Genomic DNA, 27,586 nt, shown 5'->3' with positions numbered 1-27,586 from the left:
CATTGCAATCATTTAAAGGCCCCCTGAAATCAAAATGTAAGTTTTTTAGCTTTTAGTATGAATGTGTTAGCCTTACGGTTATGAATAAGCTGGTGTGTTCCAAAACAATGACAAAATTCACATTTAGGAGATATAAGCAGTCAAAATTTACCGTCTCTCACTTCCGCTAAAATAGATCACAGATTTTTATGACATCACCGCGGACTTCCGCCTCTCATCACATCTTCTGTCCAATCAAATGCTCTCTAGAATGTAAAGCGTCCAGCCTATAAATATAAATACTCAGCTATAAATACCACCTGGCCAAAGCGACCGTTGACGCGTCACAGAGCAATATGGGTTTGAGATGTGTGTTTGGTTGCTCAAACGCTCGAGTGTTTTTCCGTTTTCCAACTGTTGGTTAAGAATGAAATGGCTAGAATTATTCACATCTCTACTATTGAATCCAATGTATCATCAGCGCTCGGATTTGCTTCCATGGTGCTGTCAAGTACATCTTGCAGTCTGTGAAGTAAACTAAACGCTATTGGCTATTTGAAAATGAGGAGGAGCGATTCAATATGTCCCGCTTTAGCTTCACGTCACACGTCAACGCATAATAAAAAGCTGCGCGTTCCAAGGCACTTCACTGGGCCTTTAAAGGGATATTTCACCGCTGGAAAGATGAATGTGTATTTAAATCGGGTCATTTATGTAGTAGAAATGTAAAATTATTTTAGAAGTTGGTGCCTTCTAGACTGAGAAAAGCCAGAAAATGTATTTTTGGCTCATGTGGATAAAAGACAACAACTCCCAGAATGCACTTGCTTCGCTGCCCTATGAGGCCACTCCCAACCCACGCCTACCGGTTACAGAGGGCAGTATCGGAAGAAATGATACAACTACGCTACTAGTTGACTCGAAACTGAAAAGACGCCGTTTTATCGTGAGATCCCCCTATGGGCGGGTTGAAGACATGCAGAGCGAGCTCCTACTACTGGCTGTAGTCTCTCGCCTCTGGCCAAAAAAGCCTTCTTTGCGTCAATCTGAGTTTTTTTTCCAGACACACAATACAGAAATCTCTCGTCTCAGGGGGACATGAGGGAGGGAAGCACGGTCATTCAAAAATTCTACTGGGTTTCTACTGATACAAAGCTTAATGCTAATCGGTGAAGTATCCCTTTAAGAATGTCATTTTCCAGTGTATGCTCAAAAACGACAGGCAAGAGACTAGTTTATTGCACTTTTCCGTTGATTTGTAGTTTATGTAATTCATGTGTGATTCCTTTTTCCAGATTTGTGAGTTGTTTTTTATTATCACCATTTATTCATATTTATGTTACCGTTTATCACTATGTTATATTAGAGTTGGGGGGGGGGGGGGGTATATTATGATTCATCTATTTATTGAGCATTGTAATTCTAGCACTTTAATAAGATCTCTTTTTAAAGCCTGCTCAGCAAAATGTTTCTGTTCAGCCTAATGAAGGGTTTTATGAGGTCTTTAATGCATTTCCATGGGCAATCATAAAGGCTACTGAATCATCGCAGGGGGAAGTGAATTAATCATCCTTATCATCACACTCAGACAGCCCAAACTGAGAGGCTGTCATACTGTTCTGATGGTTTTATTTTTGTAAGGGTTCAAGAGTGAGTGTGTGTGTATTTGTGCAGGTGGAGAACATTACTGAGAGAGTGAGGCACGTCTTGACCTAATCTTTGAAAATGAGAGAGAACAAGAGCAAAAAAGAAAGCATGGAGTGCCAAAAAATGTATAATTATGGCTTATACATCAGTATTATTTTCAGTTCATCTAATCTTTCAGACATAAATGCTGTCCGAATAAATCTTCACACATGTTTGATCTCTCAAAGACTGATTTTTATGTAGGAGAAATGGCCAATATGTAAGCAAATATCTACTTAATTAGTTTTCAAGTTTCACCATTTATCACCTTTGGAGTCCAAAAAAAAAAAAATGTGTGTTTGAATGACACATGGTGGCAATTTTAGGAGTTTCTCAAACATTTTAGCCGTATTTGTGAGGTAATTCCTTTGAAACCAGTATCGGTACAACAAACCTCGACATGCATGCATGACCTAAATGTCAAATGTGCTTTAAAATCACTGTTGTATTTCAACAAACCACGCTTTGATTCAACAGAGGCTGAAAGACTGAAATTAACCTTTAGGATCATTAACTATTATCAACATCTGTACTATAAACAATGTCGTAACTTGGAACCACGAACGCATGCATGATAAATCAGCGGTTTACTGATAAATTATGCAGCCAATTGCTAGCTGGAAGCTAGCGGTCCCTTTAGGCATGATAAGAGCTTTCATTATGAGGACCAGCAGTGTTAATACTGCAGTGTCAGACGTCAGACCCCCAAAAAACACAACATAACATTTCCCCCAACAATTACCTTGGGTGGGAGTAGTTTTGCTCATGCTTCAAAGTTTGCCTTATGCGACGGACTAGCAAGGTTATGTTTGCCATTCAGAAATTAAATTAGAATGTATTTTAAAAAATAATAAGTATTTGAAAATGATGAAAACAAGAATAGACCTGCATAAGAGAATACAATAAAAACTACCCTATAAAATGTTGTCACATGTACTTAGGGATGGGAATTGATAAGAATTTAACGATTCCGATTCCATTATCGATATTGCTTATCGATCCGATTCCTTATCGATTCTCTTATCGATTCTTATTGGGTGGGGGAATAAGTACAAATTTGTTTGTATTAACTCGCTTTAATATCTGATCAGAAGACAGCACAGAGTATACACAAATTATGTGTAGCAACCTCAGAACAAACCTTAAAGTAGGTAAGCTACTTCTCAAAGTAAAGTCCAGGGACCTATAGCCTAGGGCAGTGTTTCTCAACCAGTATGCCACGGCACACTAGTGTGTGCCTTGAAAGATTATCAAGAAGAGTGCCTTAGGATTAGGAAATTGATAATTTTCACATTCATTGGTCCGGACAAAAAAAAAAAAACTGCCATTTATGTGCCATAAAAACTAAAAACACAGACTTAAAACAGTTTAGGAAGAGCTTGTGCCTTTTGGAATATTAACAGTGCTCATTTGGATTAGGCTATTGAGTTACTAAAACAATCTTTGTCAAATAATACACGTGTTTTCTTCACATTTTGAACGTTTTTGTTTCCATTTGTTTAATTTCAAGATCTGATGTGACTTATCCATTGTTGTTTTTACAGCTACAAAGCTGGGAGCACTAAATGATATTCAGTCACATTATAAACGCTTTTAACATTAAATAAAGCACAAAAATAGTACCTGATATTATCATTGCCACACTTTGAGATTGTTGTTCCAGCCCGACGTCGCAGTAAAATAGGATCCGTTTCAAATAGAATCGTCGCGTGTCGCGGCTGGTTAAACTTTGATTAACATGGAAAATGATACTTTTTATCGCGTCGCGCCGTCGCGTTGCATGTAGTTAGGACGCGGTCAGAGCGCTTCTGCCTCGATGCCATGTTTGCTCATAGTGTTTGCTACGTTCTGAACCAAAACAACGCAGCACGTGTGTGATGTCGTGTCACATTTGAACGAGTGGAACCGATAAGCGGAATCGTTAAGCAGGCAAGCTAACGTTTCCAAAGAATAGATTCACTGGGCACCGGTTCTTCTTCAGAACCGGTGCCCAGTGAATCTATTCTTTGGAACCGGTTCCCATCCCTACATGTACTGTATGTTGGTTTCATTGTGTTTTGGTTTGTTTTAGTTCTAGTTCCTGTTTCCTTTGTTCTCATTTTCATGCCACTAGTTAGTTTCCATGGTTTCTAATTAGTTCGCACCTGTTCCCTTTTCTGTTGATTAGTTTCCCTTTAGTCTTTAAGCCCTTGGTTTTCCTCAGTTCCTGGTCTAGTTTTAACAGTGTTAGTGGCTGCATCCAAAATCGCATACTTCCCTGCTATATAGTAGGCAAAAAACCGTATAGGGGACAAAAGAAAAATGTCCAAATTCACAGTACTCATAAAAGAGTAGGCAATAAGTATCCTATCTAAAGGCAAAAATCGCATATGTTACATATGTCTTAAGATTTTAGATTTAAATGAATAATTTTTGTTTAATTTATTAAATAAATTAATTAAATTGCAATTTTTTTTAATAAAATAGAATGAAATTCAATTTAATTCATATAACTGCAGTACGTGCAGTTTTAAATCATACATTTCAAATGGGGAATTTCTTAACCATTCAATTATCTCAGTAATCAATATTTTTTAAAATGCCAAATGTAAAGTTGTTAATCCTTTGAAAAGAACTTTATAAAGCAGAACAGCTTACGTCACCATCTGAACAATGCAGGGCCAGAGATCCTTCAGTCAGCAGAGACGCCAACCAATCACAGGGCTTGATCATTGTCTGACAAATTGCATTTGAGACATTTCATCACATTGTTGACCTCTACATCAACCCTTTTAATTGACTTAATTGAATTGACTTGAATATATTTTCTGGGTGTGAAACACCATATAAGGTTTATTTCTAAAAAAAAATCTGGTCTCTGTTTAATTTACACCTTATATAACCACTCTGTAAATCACAAACCATTTACACAATTAATGCAATTAAATCATACAGTTTGAGGGATGACAGGGGCTCCATAAAAGGACAACACTGGAACTGTCCAGAAAGATGACCTTGAGTGAATTTTCAGGGCAGATGATTTCTGACAGGGAGCTATTTTTCTCTCTCCTGGTCATTTCTGGTCTGAATTAGTCACTTTCTTTTGTTGTAAAACAAAAATTCTACATTAGGTAACTAAATCCAGTCTGGCCCTTTCAAACCCAGCGGCCTTGACCGAATCAGGCCGACAGCCAAAGCAATGCTGTTGTTATGTTTAATGTGACATTTCCTGATTGAAGGGTAAGTGGGCGGCTGACAAATAACATGAACTTTTGTTCAACATCAAGATTTTAGGTAAAAGTCATTTGAATGTGTAAGGGATGATTTGTAATCAGGTTGTTCACATGTGCCATTTGTGCTGTGTGTCTATACAATCAACAGGACACTGAACTTACTCGCATTATTTGATTATTGACAGTTTAGTGTGAAAGGCTAAACAAAAAATCCTTTATGTCAAGAGATTTATGGCGACACCATAAATGGAAAATGGAAAACCTTTTATGTGTTTTGGCCGTTCATTTACACAACAACGGCATTTTCGGGGCCTGAAAATGGAAACTTTTGAAAACGGGTTTAAAAGTACACGTTTTTGAAAACGATACCGGTATTGTTTCTGTGTAAACTACAAAAACACGATTTTGTAAAAACGGTGACGTCGTGTGCATGCTTATTACTTGTTCAGTGTGTAGACACCTGGTTTTACTTTACATAGTGACATCGCCAACTACTGGCCTGGCATGAATAATACAGTGTCTTTAATCGTTTTCGCGAATCTGTGTGATCGTTTTGACAACATTGTCGCCTGTAAAAAAGCAAAAACTTTTCTGTTAACGTAACCTTATTTTAAATGTTTGTTTTTCATTGGCTTACCGGACAATTTTGCACTTGCAAATTAAAATGCTATGCTTTTAGTGTGTATATGGCTATAACCACATGGTCAAACTTTCTTATATGACACTGAAAAGCCAATTTTCGATGATTGATAATAATAATAAAATAATTGTCCTTAAATTTTCTAGCATGTTTACTGTGAATAACCCTTCAAACTTTTTTCAGTTTACCTAAATATTCCTGTGCTGTAACAAATACATTGACTAAGTACACTGTGTAGACTCTCAGTCAATACAGCATGATCTAAAAGCTGCATGCATAAAATTATAAAACTATTTAAACAAAATCTTGTTAATAGTTTTAGATGGCATATATCATGTTACTCGGCATGCCAACCACCCAGTTTACTTTTATTAAACTACATAGCATTTAAAGGAGATTAAAATGTAGTCAATCCATCGCAATTACAAAAGGTCAGGATTACATGCTGGAAATTGTACAAAAACCCTGATCCGTACCTTAAAAGCGCCGTGTCAGTCTTGCCAAGCACCTCACATAAAACTGAGTTGGAGGCTCAATAAAACACAGCTATCCTTGACTGAAGGAGAGCTATGCACAATGTGTGAAAACAAACATCAGATCAATCCGGCTGTGGAATTCCCAAAGGAAAGGTGAATAGCTCCGTGTAAAGTTTCACCTTCAGAAAAGGGCCCTTAAGTTTCAGTAATTGTGAGGAGCATTTTGGCATTGGCCCTCTCTCTCGTGTGTTTCCCATGAGAATGATTTCAGTCGGGGCAAAGAGTCACTCAGTTTGACCTCTATCCCCAAGAGCACTGCCTCACCACAAACTGAACCAAAATAAGAATTATGTAAAAATAAACAAGTGGGTAAGGGGCATAGTGCATTAAAAAGTCTCATGAAAAGTAACATCAATCTGCAGACTGAAAAAAAGCTTGCAAAACATTTGTATGTAATCAAAAAATGAAGCTGTACTTGTACAACCACTTAAAATGACAAATTGCCGTTTCTGCTTCAGAATCCCATCTTTAAATATTTAAAATGTTATTCTGAATGACTGCAGATCAACTTACTGTTAAAGATTTTGGCTTAACTGTGAACCTTTTTAAACGTGTGCATCACTCATCTTCAAAGCAGGGTTGTGCAAAATTCAGATTTAAAGAACTGGATCCCTTTTAATTCATGAGTGTGATTTTGGATTTAACTGGTCACACCCCACAGAAAGTTACATTCTATCGATCTATCTATCTATCTATCTATCTATCTATCTATCTATCTATCTATCTATCTATCTATCTATCTATCTATCTATCTATCTATCTGTCTGTCTGTCTGTCTGTCTGTCTGTCTGTCTGTCTGTCTGTCTGTCTGTCTGTCTGTCTGCCTGCCTGCCTGCCTGCCTGCCTGCCTGCCTGCCTGCCTGCCTGCCTGTCTGTCAGCTTTAAACTTTCATTCAAAGTTTCTGTCATTACAAACAATACTTATCTAATTAAAAGTTATATGAATTTCTTTGAAATTCACTTCTTTTTAATTCTACTAATCTATATTTAGATTTTAATTGCACATCTGCATCTATTTTTCTACCTCAGTTCAAATTCCGGAATTGAATTTGAATTCCAAAAGGCATTCCAAATTCTGAATGGTGCACAACTAGACCACAAAATAATTCTTTAGAAAGAATTTTGTTGTTGTTAATGAGCAAAATCTGACCTATAATCAGTTTTAGAACAGGGAGAAAATCTCTATATCCTTCAGGCCACGGGGGTGAGAAAATGCTCTGTGGAGGAGACGAGAGACAGAACGCGTGTTAATAGACCTCCCTCAGCCTCCCCCCGCTCCTCTACACACTCCCTCGCTCCCAGATAAGAGGACAGAACTCTCTCACTCCGGTCATTTCACACACCGCTCTGGGATAGGAAGGAAAGTTCTCCTCTTTTGTTTACTTTTCTCTCGTGTGAAGAGCCTACAGATTGGGAGGCTCATTTAGACGGGCTGTCTCCTTTTCTCCTTGAATTCTTTCACTGCCTTCTTATCTATCTGTGAGAGTCTGTTGTAGTTACTCAAGGGTCAGTGCCTGTGCCCAGTTCCTCTGGGAAACCTCGTGGAAACCAGGAACTTCTCCAGCATTAAAGGTCCTGCAGCAAAGAACAAAGTCCAACTTTGAAGAAAAGAAGAGAAAAGAGTCAGAAAGCCTCTTCATCTCCATCCAACCATGTTTTCCTTCATCAAAAGAGCGTGAACTACTGAGTTGGCGCTTTCTCTTGACCGCAGGTGGCCTTTCCTTTTGCTCTCGCTGCCATGAGGCTTGCCAGAGGTGGTTGGCATTTGGCTCTGCTGCTGGCGTCGATTGGCCTGGTGAGTTCCGGAAACGGGAACGGTCAGGGGAGACGTGGAGGAGGCGAGAGGAAAAGAAAGCTTCACCGCGTGCAGCACGGCCAGTGCAGCTACACCTTTATCCTTCCAGAGATGGAGAGCTGTCAGGGTGGAGCGGACCAGACGAGCGTGGTTCAGCGGGACTCTCCACCGGCGGATGGCGAATGGTCCTCTCAGAAGCTGCAGCATCTGGAGACGGCCATGGAAAACAACACGCAGTGGCTGCAGAAGGTGAGAATGACTTTATAATGAGACACTGCCGTCATTACGTCCTTTACTTCCTCAAACCTGGCAGTGTTTCAGTAGAGGTGTAATTCAAGTCATTTTGGGAATGGTTGTATTTACGAGTTGCACACATTTTTTAAAGCCTCAGGTGAAGCATGCTGATTACAAAATCATGGCAGAAGCAGTCGGTATTCATCATAATTAAGTTTGTTAATGTTAATGTTTGTAATGTTCATTGTGCAGTTTAGTTCACAATTTGGCATTCTGACGATATAGAATAGTGTAAAACCTTGCCAGAAATGTTTGAAGCGACAGGCTTGTGCAACAAAACTACACTTCCCAATCCCATCATTCTCTGTGGCAGCACTAGAACACTAAAATTCAAGATAATACATAAATTTCACACCTCTGCTGGACTAGTGCCAAAAAAATTCCTGTCTTTGAGGAAAAGGCAAAAACAAATATGAAGTAGACCAATATTATACATCTTTTTAGACTTTGAACATCATTATTATGATTTTTAAACTCATAAGTAGGAGCTTCCTGGAGAACTTAAAGGCTGCATAAAAAAGCTGCATTGATGCATTGCAATCTGACAAGGAAAATTCAATGCATCAGAATGCAATGATTGATTATAATTACTATAACAATATGCAATGAATTCTGCATTCATTTCTTATACAAAATACAATTACTGAGCCTATAATTTATTGTTTAAAATGAAAAATTAATTGTCTAAATAAAATTGTTTGAAAAGTACATTTAAAAAGGTAAAAGTCAATTATCCCCTTAGTTGAATGTGTATCTTCAGCAAAATGAAATACTGACCAAGGTGCAGATTTCATGATTCATTGCGTCATTTAATAAATGATCATAATCAAAATGAATACCGATCAGAGCAAACATTTACATCCCTTCTTCAGATGTAAAAACCTGAAGCTCATTTATATTCAGATGGGTGAACTGTTAGGGTGCAGATGCTGGCCAAATGGCCAGATGTAGATGTTGGCTGAGTTGGTTTGAGAAGCTGAGCGATGCAAATACATTCATCAAAATAGAACGGAAAGAAAGATCTGCTTGAATACTCAATACTGTGCCGTTTCCAAAAACACAACCTGTTGAAAGCGACTCAGCCATTTGATTCCAAGACCTCCATTGCTTTTGGAACTGTCATGTGTGATTTCCATTAACAGAACTCTATTTGTAATTTCAGCTAAGTGCATTGACTAAGCACCATTTCAAACATCAAAGTGAGCTTGCAAGAACTTTCACATCTGAATAAATAGATGAAACACTCATTTCGCTAATAATAGAGAAGTGGCAATTAAACAGGAGCCAGATGACAAAATCAGAAAAGCATTTGATCTGCATAAGTGGCGATGATGTATTACTCCATTCAAATGTGAAGAATGCAAGTCTTGATTGGCACTTCAAGGGAACTTTGCTCAGTGACATTAATTGAGCTAATGAATAGATGAAGTGCTGCGATGTAGAGTGAAAGTTTGCCAAGTGTGTGCATGTTTTGCATCTGTGTCTATGTGTTCAGTCCACCACCCAAGTTGACAATCAATACGGCTCAAAGGAAGACAGCTTGCACCTCTACAGGAAAGAGACGCGACCCTTGACTCTGTTTAAGAAGAGGTCAGATTGCGATAAGTCATTTAATTATAAACACTTGCTGCTTTCATTGCATTCAAGCCTTTATGAATTAAATTGGTGGTAAATAACAAGGAGCATGAAATGCTTAAAAGCAGGCCTATATAATCAGCTCAATAAAGCTCTCTTTTAATTCTCTCAAGATGCGAGTAAAAAATTATAACCAAATTTGCAAATTATGCATTTACACACAGTGAGGTCCAAAAGTAAGTGACCACATTAAGCAGAAAAATTTAGATAATTATGAAAGCTGTGAAATTCATGTTAATTTTTCACTGTAATATGTAATGGAGAAAAGGATTCAAACAGAAATATGCAAAAGAAGATTTTTGACCCCCACTGTATATAACTTAAATTTTAATATAGAAATGTGCACACATGTAAATATGAATACTTAAAACTCTTTGTAAACTGTCTATTTAAACAGGCCCCTCAATGTGCAGACTTGAGTGTTAGGTATTCTGCAAGCTTATTAAAATCCTTTGAGGGCCTGGTACATGTGTTGCTCTGGCTGTATAATTGGGCAAAATGTTTATGGAGGAGGAGTGTTTAGTTTACAGGCAAATGACCGAAACTAAACGGATATGCTCTCTTAGATTGCTCTTGCTGCTCACCCCTTACCTGATAACTGCATTCACAAGCAATGGGAGACATGCCATGTATTTGACTCCATTAACTAGAAGGAGAGGGGAGGGGTGGTATATAGACTATAGGAGTATATGGAAAGCATGAGGAGCCATTTGAAGTCTTTGCTTATTTTTTGTGTAATGGCCGTGGACCAAAGATCTCCCTGGAAAAGAGTTCTTCAAAGGCCAAGGGATTAGCGATAGTACGTCCCATTTAGAGCAGCTTGAGATATGGCAAAACCCCAGACCCCTGTGAGTGGGAGCCTCTCTGGATGCAGAATAACAAGAAAAGAACCTTCTCAACTTCAATTCACAACGTTTTGGCTTAATGCTTTGATTGGTATAGAAGAAGGAAAAAAGTTGTAAAAGAAATTGTTAATGTGAAGCTGAGAAAAACATCTTCATATAACAACATTTTTAAAATCATATGCACTTGTTTATTTTATCTAATTCTTTAGGCGTGGAGATTTTGGAGTGACTTTTTCTGCATGTTACATCGCTATACCAGTAGGTGGCGACAAGCTGACTTGTTGCCTTTCTGCCCTATCAGGCAATGACTTTGTAGGCAGCGTCAGGCGTGTAATCCATCGACCGGAAGTTGAAGCCGGCCACGTGCACATCTTGTAGCAGATCTTCACTTGCGTTAGCATTCCATTGACTCCCATTCATTTTGGCGTCACTTTGACAGCGAATAATTTTACATCTGAGGCGTTTAAAGACTCCATTTGTCCATTATTTATTTCTAAAGAAACACGACAATGTATAAAGGGCTCCATTACCTTCTATGTTACATTATGGCCCTGTAGAAACATTTTTTGTAAAAATAGGCTAACGATTGCGTCATAACCACTCGACTCTCTGTCGCACAGTAGAGAAATTACTGTACAGACAGGAGGAGAAGCTCGCAGGCAATCGGGGGGACGTCAAGGGAGAAGCCCATAGATATATTATACTGTCAAAATAATTAATCAGAATACTTACTCCTGCTCACTCACGCCAAAGAACTCTTTGCTCAAGCTCGCCGTCTCTGCAAGATTAACGTTGGCAGTTTGCACGCATAGCTACTAGAAGATTTACATCTGTCAGACAGGTTGCTCACGTCATCAAGCTTAGTTTGAGTCGGTTTGAGTCTGCGCGTCAGGAACGGAAGTGCTAAAAAAGGGTTAAAAAAAAGCACTAAAAATGGGCTTCACTTGTCTCAATTGAGTTCCAATGAGATGGCTCTGTCCACCTCTTATACTGTCTATGGGCAGCGTTTGTGCAAAAAGGTACCTCAGGAAACTGATTTCAGACAGCGTAACGGTAGAATGATCTACAGCAAAATAGAGCAAGATTTGGTGATAACTAAGCAACTATACTAGTAATTAAAAATTTTTTATAAAAAGATATCTTTCCTTTTCCTTTAATCCTCCCTTATCGGTCTTATGCTACTCTGAACAATGCCTGAACTTCGTATTTTGAGCACTTCTTGCGTTGTTTTTGCCTCTTCACGATGACTCGCTTAATTTAGTCCTAAATTGTAAGTCGCTTTGGACAAAAGTGTCTGCTAAATGACTAAATGTAAATGTAATTTCTCGCTGGAAATGACATCAGAAGTGGAAAACATTGGTCAAAAATTTACGTCTACACACAAACTGACCACCAACCGCAACTTTCAGACTCCATCTTTATTTATTTAGCTTGAAGGATACGAAGCGAAGGATTCATGCTGCCTTTAAAAATCAATCAGATGAAGGTATCTCAGGAGACAGGAAGTGAAGCTTAGCTAACATTGGATTCGGACGTGCCTTGATGCCTTTCTACCTTGGAATGCATCCTCTGAAGGCAGCCATTTTAAGCCCATGAGAGACCCAACTAATTCGTTCAAAAACACGGATTCTTCTTTTAGCAACGTAACACTGCTGTGTGTTGCTAAGACGCTTTCTTCTGCTGCTTTGTATAGAACTATATTCGTTGGAGGAGAAAAAATAAATTAATATACTACTGAAATTAGTACTTTATTTCGGTAAGGATGCATTAAATTGATCAAGTTCATTTTTGATAATAAGAAATGTTTCTTGAGCAGCAAATCATCATTATAATGATTTCTGAAGGATCATGTGACACTGAAGACGGGGGTAATGATGCTGAAAAATTCAGCTTTGCATCACAGGAATAAGTTACATTTTAAAATATAAAATTGTAATAATATTTTACAATATTACTGTTTTACTGTAACTTTTGAACACTAGTGTGTTTGTGTGTGTGTGTGTGTGTGTGTGTGTGTGTGTGTATATACAGTATATATAGTTTTATGCTTAAATCAAATGCTCCCAACTCTCCTCAATGATCTGCCCGATTTGAGGTATCATTCATGTCTGTAGCGCAAATTGTGCAGGACAAGTACGCACCAAAGTTTAATACTTATTGTTAGGGGTTTGTTCAAATCCATAACCCTAAGTTTGAGCAATAATAATTATGATGATTGCCTAATTATTGGCAATACAACACAATGCCAATGGTCAGCAGGCCTCAGAACTGAAACAAGACCTGCAATTTGGTAACGGCTGTGCATTCATCACTCTGCAATCAATGCTCTTTTCCAAGGACGCTGAAAAAACAACATTTAGAGCCAAAAGTACTTTAAACTGTTTGAGCAAAGGTGGCTCAATTATTACTTTGTAAAAAGAGCCACTTAGAAAATGAAAGTTAGAAAGTAAATACTAAAAGAAGTCAACAACAGTAAAACTTCTCAGCATGTGACTGGTTTTAGTACGTGTTGTTCCTCCTAATGCAACACCACATTAACAAGCCTCCAGCGTCTTGGCTAATGTTTTTTTTTTTGGTTCTCTGGCCTATTGTGCACATCATTCCTCTATGGAGAACTGAGAGAGATCGACGGAGTGAAGGATCGCTGGAGGAGAGGATGGGAAAACACAAATCCTGCTGAGTTTATAATGTCTGGGCACTGTCTTTAATGATCCCGTAAAACACGGTTGCTGGGCTTCCTTGGGAGTCGAGCGAGGGCTGGACTGGTGATTACTCCCTCTATCAACGTGCCGAATCTGAGCCGTACACATCAAACGCTCCCTCAGCACACATTATCCTGCGAAGAATGTTCTCGGATAGCTCGAAATGAAAGTCTTACCCATTGCGGGAGACTCACAGATATGTTAGGGAGTCTGATTGTTGCATTGATTGTGACCTAACTTTTAGTCCAGACTGAATTTAATGCCATTTTCGATTAGTTGTACGTTCACTCGAGTCTGCTGCAAAAATCTATGAACATTTTTGACAGCTATGAATGATTCCTCAAGCCAAATGCCTTCAAATTGCATATAAGTATTTTAATATCCTCTTTGAACTCTAAACGTTTTGGATCTCTGCAGAAGTCCAGTGGCACAGCAAGACATTGAGTTTGGATAATACGCACAGTGGGAGTGATGTGTTAAATGTGTGTGTTCTTGTCTCTTATAAATGTCGTCTCTGTTTATGCATGCTTGTATATTGAGTTTGGCTCAGATCACAGCAGAAGGCTTCGCTTTGTTAAACAAACATTGTGCTCGTGTTTATCATTCTTGGGGAAGTGTCTTTGAGAGCAAAGAGAGATGCCGGGCTTGGAGAAGAGCTGGACGTTGGCTCGCTTGTGTTGCTTTCACTGACATCAGTCAACATTAAGAGATCTCCCCTGGAGCCAGAACTCCTACAGAGCGACAACAGCCTTGCTGATAGCGCTGAACTTTAACTTTACAGCTGCTTTGGCAGTGGCATTGTATGCAGTCCATCTACTGAACACATTCAGCTGTCAGTATCAGTGACATGCTGCTATGATTGGAAACCTTAGATTGCTGTTTTGCTCCCTAATTGAAGTAACTAAGTGGATGTTTGCAGCTTCTATGAAATTGTGAGTGGTGTTTGCTTGTGATTCATAGGGAGTTGCTATGCAGTTATTATAGTATTTTTATCATAACAGTAACACTGGAAAATATAGTGACATTTATAAGAAATAAACTTGCAATTATGAGACGTGAAACAATTAAAAAAAGGTCACAATTAACTTTTTTTTATTTTGAGCTTCCACAGGGTTCAATTGTCTGTAAGTAAACAGGACAAATAGCATGTTATTCAAAAAAGTAACTCATGGTTTTATGATGACAATTCTAAAAGTAACATGTAACTTGTAACTAAATGTGTTTTGTGTTGCATTTGTAAGTTTGTGTGTGGTTTGAACTAGTGCGAGTCTCCCGTCGCAAAATAGGATTTTAGGCTCAATTAGGGAATATGGAAGCAAACAACAGCATAAGTGAGAAACAGTTCTTGGCTTGGCCAAAAGAATTTCATTTGTCAGTCCTTGAATGTAGCTTTAATATTCCCTTTTGCACAGCAGATGCCTTTCAATGCAAAACAAGCCCTTCATCAAATAAAAAACACATGTTTAAACTATAAATCATCTTTTGGCCTGTTAATCTTCTAAAACACCTTCTTAATCGATTATATTCTATTACATTTTGAAGGCAAAACCATGGTACAGTGATAATTAAAACATACAGCAATTATTTCCTCAACATACTTTGATAAATGTGGTATCTCATTGATTTTGCTATGTGATTTAATTACACAATCATGCTATAATATCATAATCTTAGGCCCTAATCACGCTTATATCCTGGAGTTTGTCTCAGTAATGATAAGGGACCAAAAGCAAACATTGTTGAAGTAAGCATGTTGTTCTTTGTCTAGCATCGCAAGTGTCCTGAGACATGAGGTTATGGGTTCTTGAGTCAGCACTTCTCATTCTTTGCTCTTGTGTATTCATCTAGATTCAACATCACGCTACTCGTGTAAAAGCTAAAAAACAACCCTATTTTTGCAGTTTTGTTTGGTAACACTGTTGTAGCTCAGGAGAACTTGTAACGTGTGCAAAGGCCTAAAAAGTGCCTAAACTCGCACAGTGTACACCTGGCTTAAGATGTGCAAGCAATGTAAAAAAGCCTGACACTACATTAAAAGTAAATATGTTACATATAAAGTAACATGTTGTGAATTAGAACTAATGCATTCTTTCATTTTAACCTGTTAAAGTTAAAGGCTTTCCAGTAAGACCAATTTCCATCCCACACCTGGAACTTTAGCTGACTCTAATTCCAGACCAGAGGCTCATTGGTCTTCTTTCAGTTGAGTTCTGCAGATTACAGATGAGTGATTAGAGTCTTGTGGTTTGCTGTTTGTTCTTATGTGGCACAGGGTTTTGTCTTGGGTTGATCAAAGGCATTTTTTCTAAGTCAACTCATACTAACTGGTAGCAGCAATTTACCCCCACCACCACTGCATATGCAGTAGACTAAAACTGTGATAACCGTCTTCCTCATTTTCCTTTAAAAACCTAAAAAGGCATACTAATACTAACAAAAGCACAAGATAATAAATGTGCATCCTGTTTTAGGGTCAAACATGGAGATCACATGGAAATAGATGCTTTCAACCTATTCTGTCCCCACTTGAGAACCCATTAGTGTTGCAACCCTCAACAAGCACAAAAAAAAGAAAACCTCTCAAGTACTGGACCATCTGTTGCGCTTTTCCTTGTGCTGAGTTTCAGCTCTGTTCTTTTACACTGTCTTGTTGCACTTCTGTTTTTTTTTTTCTTGTCGATGTGAAGGACTTTCGTATAAAATTTCAGTTTTTGCAAGTTCAGCCAGAATTTCCAACGGCACATTACACAATTGCAATAATCCATTATATGGAATAAAATTGATGCTTTTACAAGAGATGCTACAGATGGGACTCTTATACCATTACTTTCTCCAAATATAGTAAAAAAAAGAAGAAAAAAAAAATGCGTTTCCATGGCTGCACATCAATAAGAAACAAATGTGTAGATGGCTTTTCTATCTATCTATCTATCTATCTATCTATCTATCTATCTATCTATCTATCTATCTATCTATCTATCTATCTGTCTATCTGTCTATCTGTCTATCTGTCTGTCTGTCTGTCTGTCTGTCTGTCTGTCCATTACAATAAAAAGTACATTTTGATGTCATATATTTGGTTACATATATTGCAAACGTACAAGACCACAATGAACATCTGGAAATCAAAATCTACTTTAAACCTTGAAATGAATGATTTAATTATACTGGAAAACATATATACTTACATATATATATTTTTAAATCATATTAGTTTTTTTTTATAACAGTTAGAGGGAAATCAGCACAGCAAAAAGCACAAACTTAGTAAGTATTGGATCCGATAAATCCTGTGATGTTTTGTGATATATTAAATGGTTTGTGTGTGCCACTCTAAAATAAAAGCCTCGCTTGTTTCAATTCAGAAATCAGTTTAAAAAATATCAAAATGTCAAAACATTACCTTCAAGCTACCATCATAATAGAAGATAATTGTTGATCCCTTTATCTCTTCAATTCCATCCTTGAATAAATCCAGTTGGTCTAGATGTTCAGACCAAATGACGCACATTTCTCAGCCATTTACCCATCGGCCTTCAGTCTCGTGTCGTCCATGTGGATGTTCCTCGGCCCTGAGCATTAGCCCTTCGTTTGTTTGTTGATGTTAGCTCAGAGAAAGAGGAACCACAGTTCTCGCTGCACAGCTGCACTCCCGTCTGCCACAGGGTCAACAGACGCTCTCTGATTGGCTGCAGCTCCATCTGAATTGCAAAGAAAACACGGTTGTCTTCCAGATGAGCATTTACTTTGATAATCATAATTGATGATAGAGTCTGGCTCAATCAAATATAGTCTTAACCCTTCCACCTCAGAGTAATCATAGGCCCAAGATTAGAAAATACAAATTAAGCAGCAGTTTTTGGAGTGGCTTGTTTATAGCATTAGAAATTTGAATAGAATTGCATGATATGCTGATTAAATTAACGGCGTGTCTATTTACACTAATTGCAACAGAGGCTATATACACTAACTCCACCCACTGACGTCTGGTTGGGACAGACAAAATTACGGAAGATGCTGGATCATCAAGAAAGTTTTGACGCAAATCAACCCGAGTCGAATTCGCCTTTTTCCGAACTTATCTGAACATATCAGATCGGAAAGGCATTTATTTTCAATAAAAATGAAGAAAATATTCGAAAAGTGGAAATTTCTGTTTAATAATAAAGTGTTTATCGGATAGGGGTAGGTGTAGGGAGTGCTTTATTGTCCCAATAAGGCGCCATCTATTAATTTTTTTTAATAAATACCATCATTTAGATGTTATTATTGCACACCGTTTAATGTACAACAATACTGAGGTGCAAATAGTATCTGCCACTATTTATAATATCATCTAATTACTATTTACACTTATTGCAAAGAAAATACTGCTATTTGTTACAGAATCTATTGGTATTTTTTCTTAGTGTAAATAGCAAATTGATAAGAAAATGGTGCTATTTTCACTTAGTGTAAATAGCCTCTGCCATTAAATAATTGTATTAAATCATATCATTATTTGACAAGAAATGGGAGAAATGTTTAGAGGCATTATTCTGGCATGAAATAGATGAAAAGTAGCTTTTAAATGTTAAACTATTGTTTGTTTTATTTTCATATCACTAAACATGAATCAAGCGATCCATTTTCCATAGTCAGATGGTCAGATAATTTATGCTCAGATCTGAAGGTGTGATTAATTGTATTATTTTTTTTGTTAAATAATTCCAGTAAATTAATGTGTTAAATGGACAGCACAAATTTTGCAATCATTTCCCAAAGTGTGTTTCATGGTGAGATATATTGATTTAAATGTTAGTTTGAATATGTGCCCATTGCATGAATTAATATAACTAAATAAAAATGTGAAATATTGCCCTGGCATCTAACTGAAATAACTTTAAGCTGAAGCACTACAATTACCAACCGGTCATAAATAAAAAATAATAAATAAATACTACAAATTAAACTCCAATAAAATGAAAATTTAAAAATGAAAAATAGAAGCTAATACTTTATATCATTAAAAACTACAATATTAATTAAAGTAACACTGGTCCATTGTGCTGTGGCAATTTGTGGGTTCATGATGATGCGAAGTCGGCTTTTGCTCAAACAGAGCTTCATTTGTTTAGCTGAACATCAATAGTAACAAGTTCTCATCAATAGTAACTAACTTTAACGATTCAAACACTAACATTTCAATAACATTACACAAACAACCGTAAACTGAAAATACACTTTTCCCTGAATATAACAGAAACAATTGCTCAACCGTCTGATAACAAGCATTAACAATGAACTAAGAATTTATTGCATCATAATCCACTGCCACAGTCCAATTTCTTAATGAATCGTTTCAATGAATCAGTTGATTCAGTTAAGAAAAATTAATGATTCATTCAAATCAGCGGTTCTCGGATATAAATAATTCTGTTGATGTTATCCGTGCTGCCAGTTGCAAATGGTTTTCAACCTTATCTGATTGCATTACCAGAAATGGTGACTATACAATAAAAGTGTAAAATATGACATGATATGATATCCTCTATTTCCCTTTCTTGTATTCTAGTGAGTATGATGGATTGCTTTCTTCCCTAAAGGTCTCCTTGGCAAATTGCATTATCAGACTGTGTTGTTAAATATACATTAACTTTGACAGGGAAATCATATATTTCACATCTTTTAGCACAACTCTGGACTTTGCATTTGCTTTCCATAATCTTTAAAGCCTCACCATCTGTGATGGGTTTACAGATAATAAAGCCATAACCAAATCCCTGTAATCGTAAATTTGGCTTAACACAAGCACTTTTTTGTCTTATTTATGAATTATAGTCCGAAAGCGGAAGGTAATTCTGGTGTTTAATCCGAGAGGGAACAATTTCGCTATAGGGGGTAGGAAATGTGAAAAGAAAAAAATCATCAAAAAGCTACATCATCTTCCACAACATATATCACATAATCTGTGTGGTGGGGATTCTTTTTCAGTGACTCATCATACATCAATAATAAATTTCAATATTCAAAGCACATTTAGGCTGTGCCAGAAATCGCCCCCTATATCCTTAAATAGGGCACTATTTTTGTAGTGGTGTCTGAAACCATAGTGACTGTTATCGAGTACACTCATTCAATCCCATAATGCACCACAATAACGAGTGTACAAGTGATGTACACTCATTGGCTAGAAAATACCCATAATGCACTCTGAGGGTCGTGTCAAATCAATTTCGCCAGAAGATGTCGCCCACAGCTGAATCATCCATCCAGTTTCCAAACCGCTGATCCAATGTGGGTACAGCGTAATATACAGCCCGTTCTCATACCCAAAGCGTCACTTTTTCGTCACTTTCTGACATTTGTCAATATCCGACGCACAAAGCACCCTTTAGCGTCCATATGAGACGCATAACCCTACCACATACCTAAACCTACCCATAACCGAAGCGTCTCATATTGACGCTAAGGGTGCTTTGTGCGTCGGATATTGACGAACTTTCGAAACCGTCAGTTACATGACGCCTAAACCTACCCATAACCGAAGCGTCACATATGGACGCTAAAGGGTGCTTTGTGCGTCGGATATTGAAGCATGGTTGAAAGTGACGCTTTGGGGTGAGAATGTGTTGCAATATAAGGTATACAGTTTTTTTTAATTGATTATTAAAATGTTTTGTACATGCTAGTTTCCATAACAGAGTTCAAGATAAATCTTTTCACTACTACAGGAGTGGACAGTTTGCTAAATTTCAAATGATTATTAAACAGCAAGCACAAACTATGCAAAAGTGGCAGGCTTCCCAGCGCACTCAGTGTCCGAATTCACTCACTCTTTATTATTCACTGCTTCAAGTGAACTATATTAGTGGAGTAGTGGAGAAAACAGTGAATAGGGGGCGATTTCAAACACATCTTTATTCTGTGACTGACTCACTTCATGAGTAAGTCATTGAATCATTCTTTCAACTGATTCGTTAAAAATGATTCAGGAACAGAGTGCCGCTACCACTTACTTGCTTATAGATGTGTAACGATTCAGGTTTATTTGAAACTATTAGTGTAGGCAGAGCAAAAACAGACAAAATAACTGCCGATATTGTGTGTAATATGTACTCAATTACTCCAAACTTTACTATCTGTAAAAATAAAAAAGGATTTATGCAATTAGACTTTTGATTTAAAACCTATAGGCCTAGTTTGTCCTTCTCCATGTGACAACTAGCCCGCCTCTTTATGCAGTATCAATTTGGAAATATTGTTCAGTCATCATAGACTCAGGTCGAGTATGTGTCAGTGGGAAGAATCTGTGCAAACGTCAGTGTTGTCGAAGTCTCCAGTGGCTGTGACAGTGGGGCGGCTCTCTGTAGCCATGCTGATTGAATTAGCAATAGGATGTTCTCAGACCCGGGGCTATTTTTGGAGCATTCAGTACTGGAGAATAGAGGCAGGATCTTTGTGTTCTTTAAAAGCCTCTCTGTGTTTTCTGTTTGTGGAATTGGGTTGTAGTGTAAAGGGAAAATTGGAGATTTTCCAGACTCCACACATATGTATATGAACATACACACACACACAAACTCAACAGGGTTCCCCTTTGACACTAAGCCAAACCCTTTTAGCCATTGAGGGACACATAACATCCCACTCTTTCCTTTTCTGAGTATCCGGCCTCTCTCTGGACGCTGCCTGTGTGATGAATGTGAATCATAATCCATACATAGTACAAAAACATACGGTGCATTATTAATGATAAATGAGTATCTAATTGCTGTCTGAGGAAACAACTTGTTGTCACATCATCACATGATTTTGAGAGTATGTTAATACTGTTCACAAATGAACTGAGCATATTTAGCTGTCAGAAGGACAAGCTAGAAATATCCCTGTCCAGTCTGTTTCCTATGTGCACATTCCTGTCCCGTCACAGCACACTGTCATAATGGATTAGTGGCTCAATGCCACCACACACAGCCCGACCGTCAACACAGTCATTCTTATGCACTGTTAATTCCCCATTTACAATAAACTGACACTCTTGAGACCCTTTTGAAAAGTTCTCGTCAAAGATGCCTATTGGAATTTCTATCATAATTTGGAACCAATCCTAAAGGGATCTGTCTTGTTGAATTTCAATGTCGCACATAACAAAACTAGGTCATTTAGGACACATAGTTCCCAATAGGAGTATTACATTGTAAATAGGATAAAATACCCCTGTAAAACATTAAAAAACAATCTTTTAGGATTTTAAAAGTTAGCTTCCAATGCATTTTTTATAAACTCTACAAACTTTACAGTATACTATTAGTAAAGTGTTAGTTCAACCTAAAATGGGTGTGTAAATGACGACATTGATTTGATTAAAAATTGTGAAATATTATTACAAGTTAAAACAATTTTCTATTTGAATGTATTTGAAAATATAATTTATTCCAGTGGTGCAAAGCTGAATTTTCAGCATCATTACTCCAGTCTTTAGTGTCACATGATCCTTCAGAAATTATTCTAATATGCTGATTTGCTGCTCAAGAAACATTTCTGATTTATTATCAATGTTGAAAACAGTTGTGCTGCTTAATAGTTTTGTGGAAGCTTTGATATATTTTTTCAGGATTTTTTTGATGAATAGAAAGATAAACAGCTTTTATTTGAAATAGACAAGTCTTTACTGTCACTTTTGATCAATTTAATGTGTCTTTGCGGAAAAAAAGTATTAAAGGAACATGCCGACTTTTTGGGACTTTAGCTTATTCACCGTATCCCCCAGAGTTAGATAAGTCCATACATACCCTTCTCATCTCCATGTGTGCCGTAACTCTGTCTGACGCATCCACCGCTAGCCTAGCTTAGCACAAAGACTGGAGGTAAACGGCTCCAGCTAGCATTCTGCTCACAATAAGCGACAAAATAACGCCAACATTTTCCTATTTACATGTTGTGATTTGTATAGTCACAGCGTGTACAAATAACAAGGTCACATGAGACACAGCCATCTTCTAACCGTATACATACTGAGAACTATATTCTCAGAAGGCGAAGCACTGCTACTTCTGCAGAGTGATTAAAATAATAAAAGATAATAATAATGAAGATAAGATTAAAAGATTAAAAGATAATATAAAAAATATTGAAAGGATTATTCATAATATGAATAATATGAAAAGGATTATTCAATTCAATTTAATGGAATTTTACTATACAATTGGAATTTGTAAATCTTTAAAAAGATTTAAATCTTTAAATCTTTTTTTGTGTGTGTGTGTGTAGAAACTATTTTCCAAATACCAGTATATGCATATTTAGAATATTATTAAATTTGGTCTTTGTACATGAAAATAATTATGTAGCTGCCCTTTAAATGTGAGTATCAATGGCATTTAAAAGATTGAAACCCCTTGACCTAAACTACACCATCATGTTTCGAGCCTATCTCAGAGCGAGTTACTCTATAACATGCATCATTTTTGTTTGAATTTGTCACTAGCATTCAGAAGTATATGAGTTGATCCTACATTTTATTTTAAATTTAGACAAAACTTCACATGCTGTAAAGGTTTTCCACACAGATACATGCAGTATAGTGAATGAGGAATGAGGCCCGAATTCACGTGCCATGTCTGTATCAGTTTAAATGATCAATGACTGACATTTGTGACATTATTTAGCTTTTGTATGGTGTGATTGGGTGGAAAAATCAATATGCCTTTTTACTGAAGAGGCAAAATGTGAAGAGCGAGTAAAGGCTCAACAGCACAGACTTTGTTCATCTGTTTTTAGTTTAAAAGCGAGGTGTGTTTGAGGATTGTTGCAGGAATTAGTCCCTGCGGGTCAGCCCTGTTCTGCTCGTTGTGGCCTCGTTCAAGCCACAATTTAGTTCACTTGGTCCAAGTATTAACACAAACCTTCAGCTCCGGAAGTCCTTGTGACTAAAGCAGTCCTGCTAAATTGAGCTCAAATCTAGTCATGCTAATCATGTTAGTCATGTTATTTGTTGTGCTCTTTGACCCTGAGTTTCTGTCTTAACACACAATGTCACACTAAGGCATGAAAGGTCACGTTTGTCCAGTCATGTTTGAGAGCAGTGAGGCATGCTGGGGTCTTAAAGTAGAAAGATAACATGATAAAAATTGAACCAGGCAGCACACAGGGGTCTGTATAAATATCTCCTCTTCCGAGCAATATTTCTCACACCTACAGATTTACAAAATCAGATCCATAAAAGGATGTTCAAAACTCTGTATCCCGGAATATTAATAAATGGAAGGGAAAAAAACTCTGTAACTGGAATATTTTCAGTTTTTCCCCAATAAAACCTAGAAGGCTTTGTTTGCAGACATTGAACAGTAAATTATAAACAGTGCTTAAATGTAATAAATGTTTTTAGAATGATGCTGTATTTGTGAAGACTTCGCAATGGTGCAGGATTTAATTATTTTTTATGGATGGGATGTTGAGCAATGTTAAAACAATGGCGGATATTAAAGCTTAGAAAGTGTCATGTATTATTTGTAATGAATACAGAAACACGTTAGCTAAGTTCCAGTAAGGAATACTGGCATAATGATTATGGTATTATTAATATGCTTCTGTAAATTGTTGTCACATGGTCTGATTTAGTTGTAGTTAATTCAGTGAAAGGCCTCTAATTATCATCTTGTAAATAATTTAGCATTTTTAGATGCAACTTTTGGATGTAATTTTTGAACAATGTTTTGAATTGCATATACACACCAATCTTACGGTGTCTGTATACTATAGTATGCAAATGTATAGAGTATCTTAATTAAATTTGGCAAAATATACTGTATCCCACAGTGCAATTCTTCTTTCCATCTTTTGATTGAACTGGAATGGATATCAGCCATTTTAATATATTTTTTCTTGACTCATTATTTGATTGGGCTTTCAAAAGTTTTTAGGATAACACTTATAAGGTTTCATTAGTTAACATTAGTAAACTACTTTAGTTATGAACTAAGAATGAACGATACTTCTACAGCATTGATTCATCTTAATTAATGTTAATTTCAACATCTACTAATTAAAATCAAATGTATTTGTTTACATTAGTTAATGCACTGTGAACTAACATGAACAAACAATGAACAGCTGAATTGAACTAACATTAACAAAGATTAACAAACACTGTAACAAATGTATTTCCATTTTAAGTTCATGTTAGTTAACTAATGTCAACAAATGAGACCTTATTGTAAAGTGTTACCATCTTAAAAAAAATTTTTTTTATTAAAATACAAAGGAACCATATTTATTTTCAAGGTGATATCTAGATTCCACAAGCTAAAATGATTTGATTTAATTTATTTGATTTTAATTTATTCATTAAATTAATTTGATTCATTCGTTTATTTCATTAAAAATTAATTTGATTCATTCAATTTAATGTATTATTGGATACTGCATTTAGTTTTACATACTTTTTACAGTAGGCAGTATACAGTGTGCTGTGTGTGTAAGTGAACACTGCATTCCACATTAAATGTAGCCTGTATGTATGTATATGAGGTATATGCATTCCGAAAATTTGCATACTGTGCACAATATATCTATTGCAAAAGTAGCTAACAGTAAATATGTATAATAACGTCACAGCTGAAGACAGACCCTTGACCACCTGTGCTTGAATCTGGGGTTTTCTGCCTGTCAAAACAGACATTTTTTATATATATAAGGGCGGAAAACCCTTCTTGTATAGACCACAAAGATTATATGGAAAAGATTCCAAAAGGACCCTTGACAGAACCGGCACTTTTCTCGACACGGCCTGTCAAAATGTTTCTATATACAGTGTTCCACCGAATATCCTGCTAAAATGCATACAGAAGATCAGTATCACTATTATTATATAAAAGATGAAAATAATCAAGATTCACATTCCCGTTCACCCTCACAAAGAAAAACAGTTTCCCTCTGCAGGTCGTCTACACTGTCAGACCTAATTTGACATGATTTGTTGTCAAATCTGGTGCGGTGACCCCTAAAAGCACTAAAGTGAACAGTATGCACTACAGTTAAGGGTGAACAAAGGCTCTTCCTTTTTGAAAACCTCTGCCAAAATTAATAAAGCAAAATTCACTGTGTAACTCATCCTGCACCATTTGTGAATGATTCCTCAAATTGTGTGACTTCTTGTTTCTTTTCAAAGTGACCATGCAGGTCTAGTATTTTTGCCTGGCAGATGACAAACTGCATGAAAATATCTTGCAGACCTATACATTCAAGATGGCACTTGAGCAATATCACATACTCTTTTGACTTGGACCAGTATGCAATCGTCTAGCTAAAACAACAGCCTAGAAACACCCTGGTAACCAGCCTCAACACTTTAGTATAGAGTTGGAGCAATGCACTGCTCATTTTCTTCATTGTTGTGTTTTCAATGCATTGGAAACAAAATGCACATATTAAATTAATTAAAGATAGCTACATTCTATGAAAACAAGTTTTAATATTTTATACAGTGTTGCTTCTCAAGTAAAGTAAATCCCCCCCCCCCCCAGACAAAATTAATATTGATTGACGCTTCAGTAGATGATGAATTCTTGACTTCCTGAGCAAAACACTGAACTGGAGCCAACACTTCTTCGCAGCTCTGTGATTAGAATCCTGTCAGTAATGTATCTCCATATTTGATCATTTTTACAGAACTTTAAGGGTTAGTTCACCCAAAAAATAATTAAAATTATCTCATAATTTACCCTCAATCCATTCTAGGTGTACATGACTTTCTTCTTTCAGCCAAACACAATCGGAGTTATATTAAATAATATCCTGGCTCTTCTAAGCTTTATAATGGGAGTTAATAGAGCCTGAGTTTTTAAAGCCCAAAAAAGCACATCCATCCATCATAAAAGTAATCCGTACGGCTCCAGGAGGTTATTAAAGGGATTTCTTGCACTGTGAAGTTATGTGTTTCGTGCACTGTGATGTGTTTTAGAAGAAAAATATCCATTCATAACTTTATAAACGAATCACTGGCTTCCGGTAACGGCCATGCGTGAGTCGAGTTCCAGCGGAAGAGCGACCTCTGACCCGACGTATTGACGAACGCGGAATGCGAGACATGTGGAATCCGGAGGACAGAACAAAACAAAACACCGGTCACAAATTAGAAGTCTAAAACGAGAATTTTCATAGAGAAATGTGGGAGGAGCTTGAGTTTGTTGCCCAGCCCTATGTGTTTGGCTGAAAGAAGAAAGTCATAAAGCCTACACCTAGGATGGCTTGACGGTGAGTAAATTATGGCATAATTATCATGTTTGGGTGAACTAACCCTTTAAGGATAAAGTCTTTTGGATTAAAAACAATCTTTGGGCTTTTCAGGCCTATAGTAGTGGATGTCCAAGCGAATCCTGACAGGATCAGACTAAAATCTGATTGACATGCAGAATGCAGAATGACACTGGCTGTTTCTGACAGTCTTAAACCCTTTTATAATGACAGCAAGAAACATGACACAATAAAACTAGAACATTCCCATTATAATTCATGAGGCTGTCTGCACTACAGACCACTTTCTTGCAGTGTAAACATGGTAAATCTCGGATTCCAAGATCGTTTGATGAGTGAACGCAATCAAATGTGTTAAAAAGGCTAAACATTGACAGCAATTTTCCAGTGTATTTCTGTTGTTTTAGTCTGTTACAGTTACATGAAAGGGACACTTCTGATGAAAATTATGTCATCATTTACTCACCCCCATGTCGTTCCAAAACCGCATGTCTTGAAAAAAGGAGAAATTTATTGCTCAATGTTCAGCTGGTGAAAGTGAAGGGTGACCACAGTGTCAAGCTAAATTTTCACTGAAAAATATGTCTATTCCTCACACAAAGCTGTCGTATGACTTCAGAAGACCTGAAATATAGTTCACACACATCATACACCCTCAGGAAAAAATGGTGTAAAAGCTGTCACTGGAATTGTACCCTCTAAAAAGGTTCTAATATGTACCATTTAGTTCCCTATCAGTCGCTCACGTTCGACGTCACGTCCTTCAGGGAACGAGGGTTACATACGTAACCAAGACGCTACTAAAATGTACACTTTTGGTACCAACATTTGAGGTACTAATATATGACCTTTTTTCTAAGAGTGTATGGATGTTTTTATGATGCTTTTTGAAGTTTGTCATTCACTTTTTGAAGTGGTCATTCACTTGCATTGTGTAAAGAGCAGTGTGAACATTCTTCAAAACATTTTCTTTCATGTTCCACAGAAGAAAGAAAGGTTTGAAATTGACATTATAGTGAGTAGATGATG

The 27,586-nt window shown here is 36.9% G+C and overlaps 1 protein-coding gene across 1 annotated transcript in view; it reads left to right on the top strand.

The window, feature by feature from the left end:
- The first annotated feature begins 7,381 nt into the window (after positions 1-7,381).
- The window catches only part of angpt4 (angiopoietin 4), a 35,775-nt gene continuing 15,570 nt past the window's right edge, over positions 7,382-27,586 (top strand). Inside the window, exon 1 of the mRNA XM_084129005.1 lies at positions 7,382-8,097. Within this exon, the coding sequence (XP_083985131.1) occupies positions 7,792-8,097 (306 nt within the window). The 5' untranslated portion in view covers positions 7,382-7,791. The remainder of the gene's footprint in view (positions 8,098-27,586) is intronic.

The sequence above is a fragment of the Abramis brama genome (genome assembly GCF_963993115.1).
Source record: "Abramis brama genome assembly, chromosome: 11".
Classification (NCBI taxonomy): Eukaryota; Metazoa; Chordata; class Actinopteri; order Cypriniformes; family Leuciscidae; genus Abramis; species Abramis brama.
The sequence above is the reverse complement of the archived record's forward strand: the minus strand, read 5'-3'. Positions and strand labels throughout refer to the sequence as shown.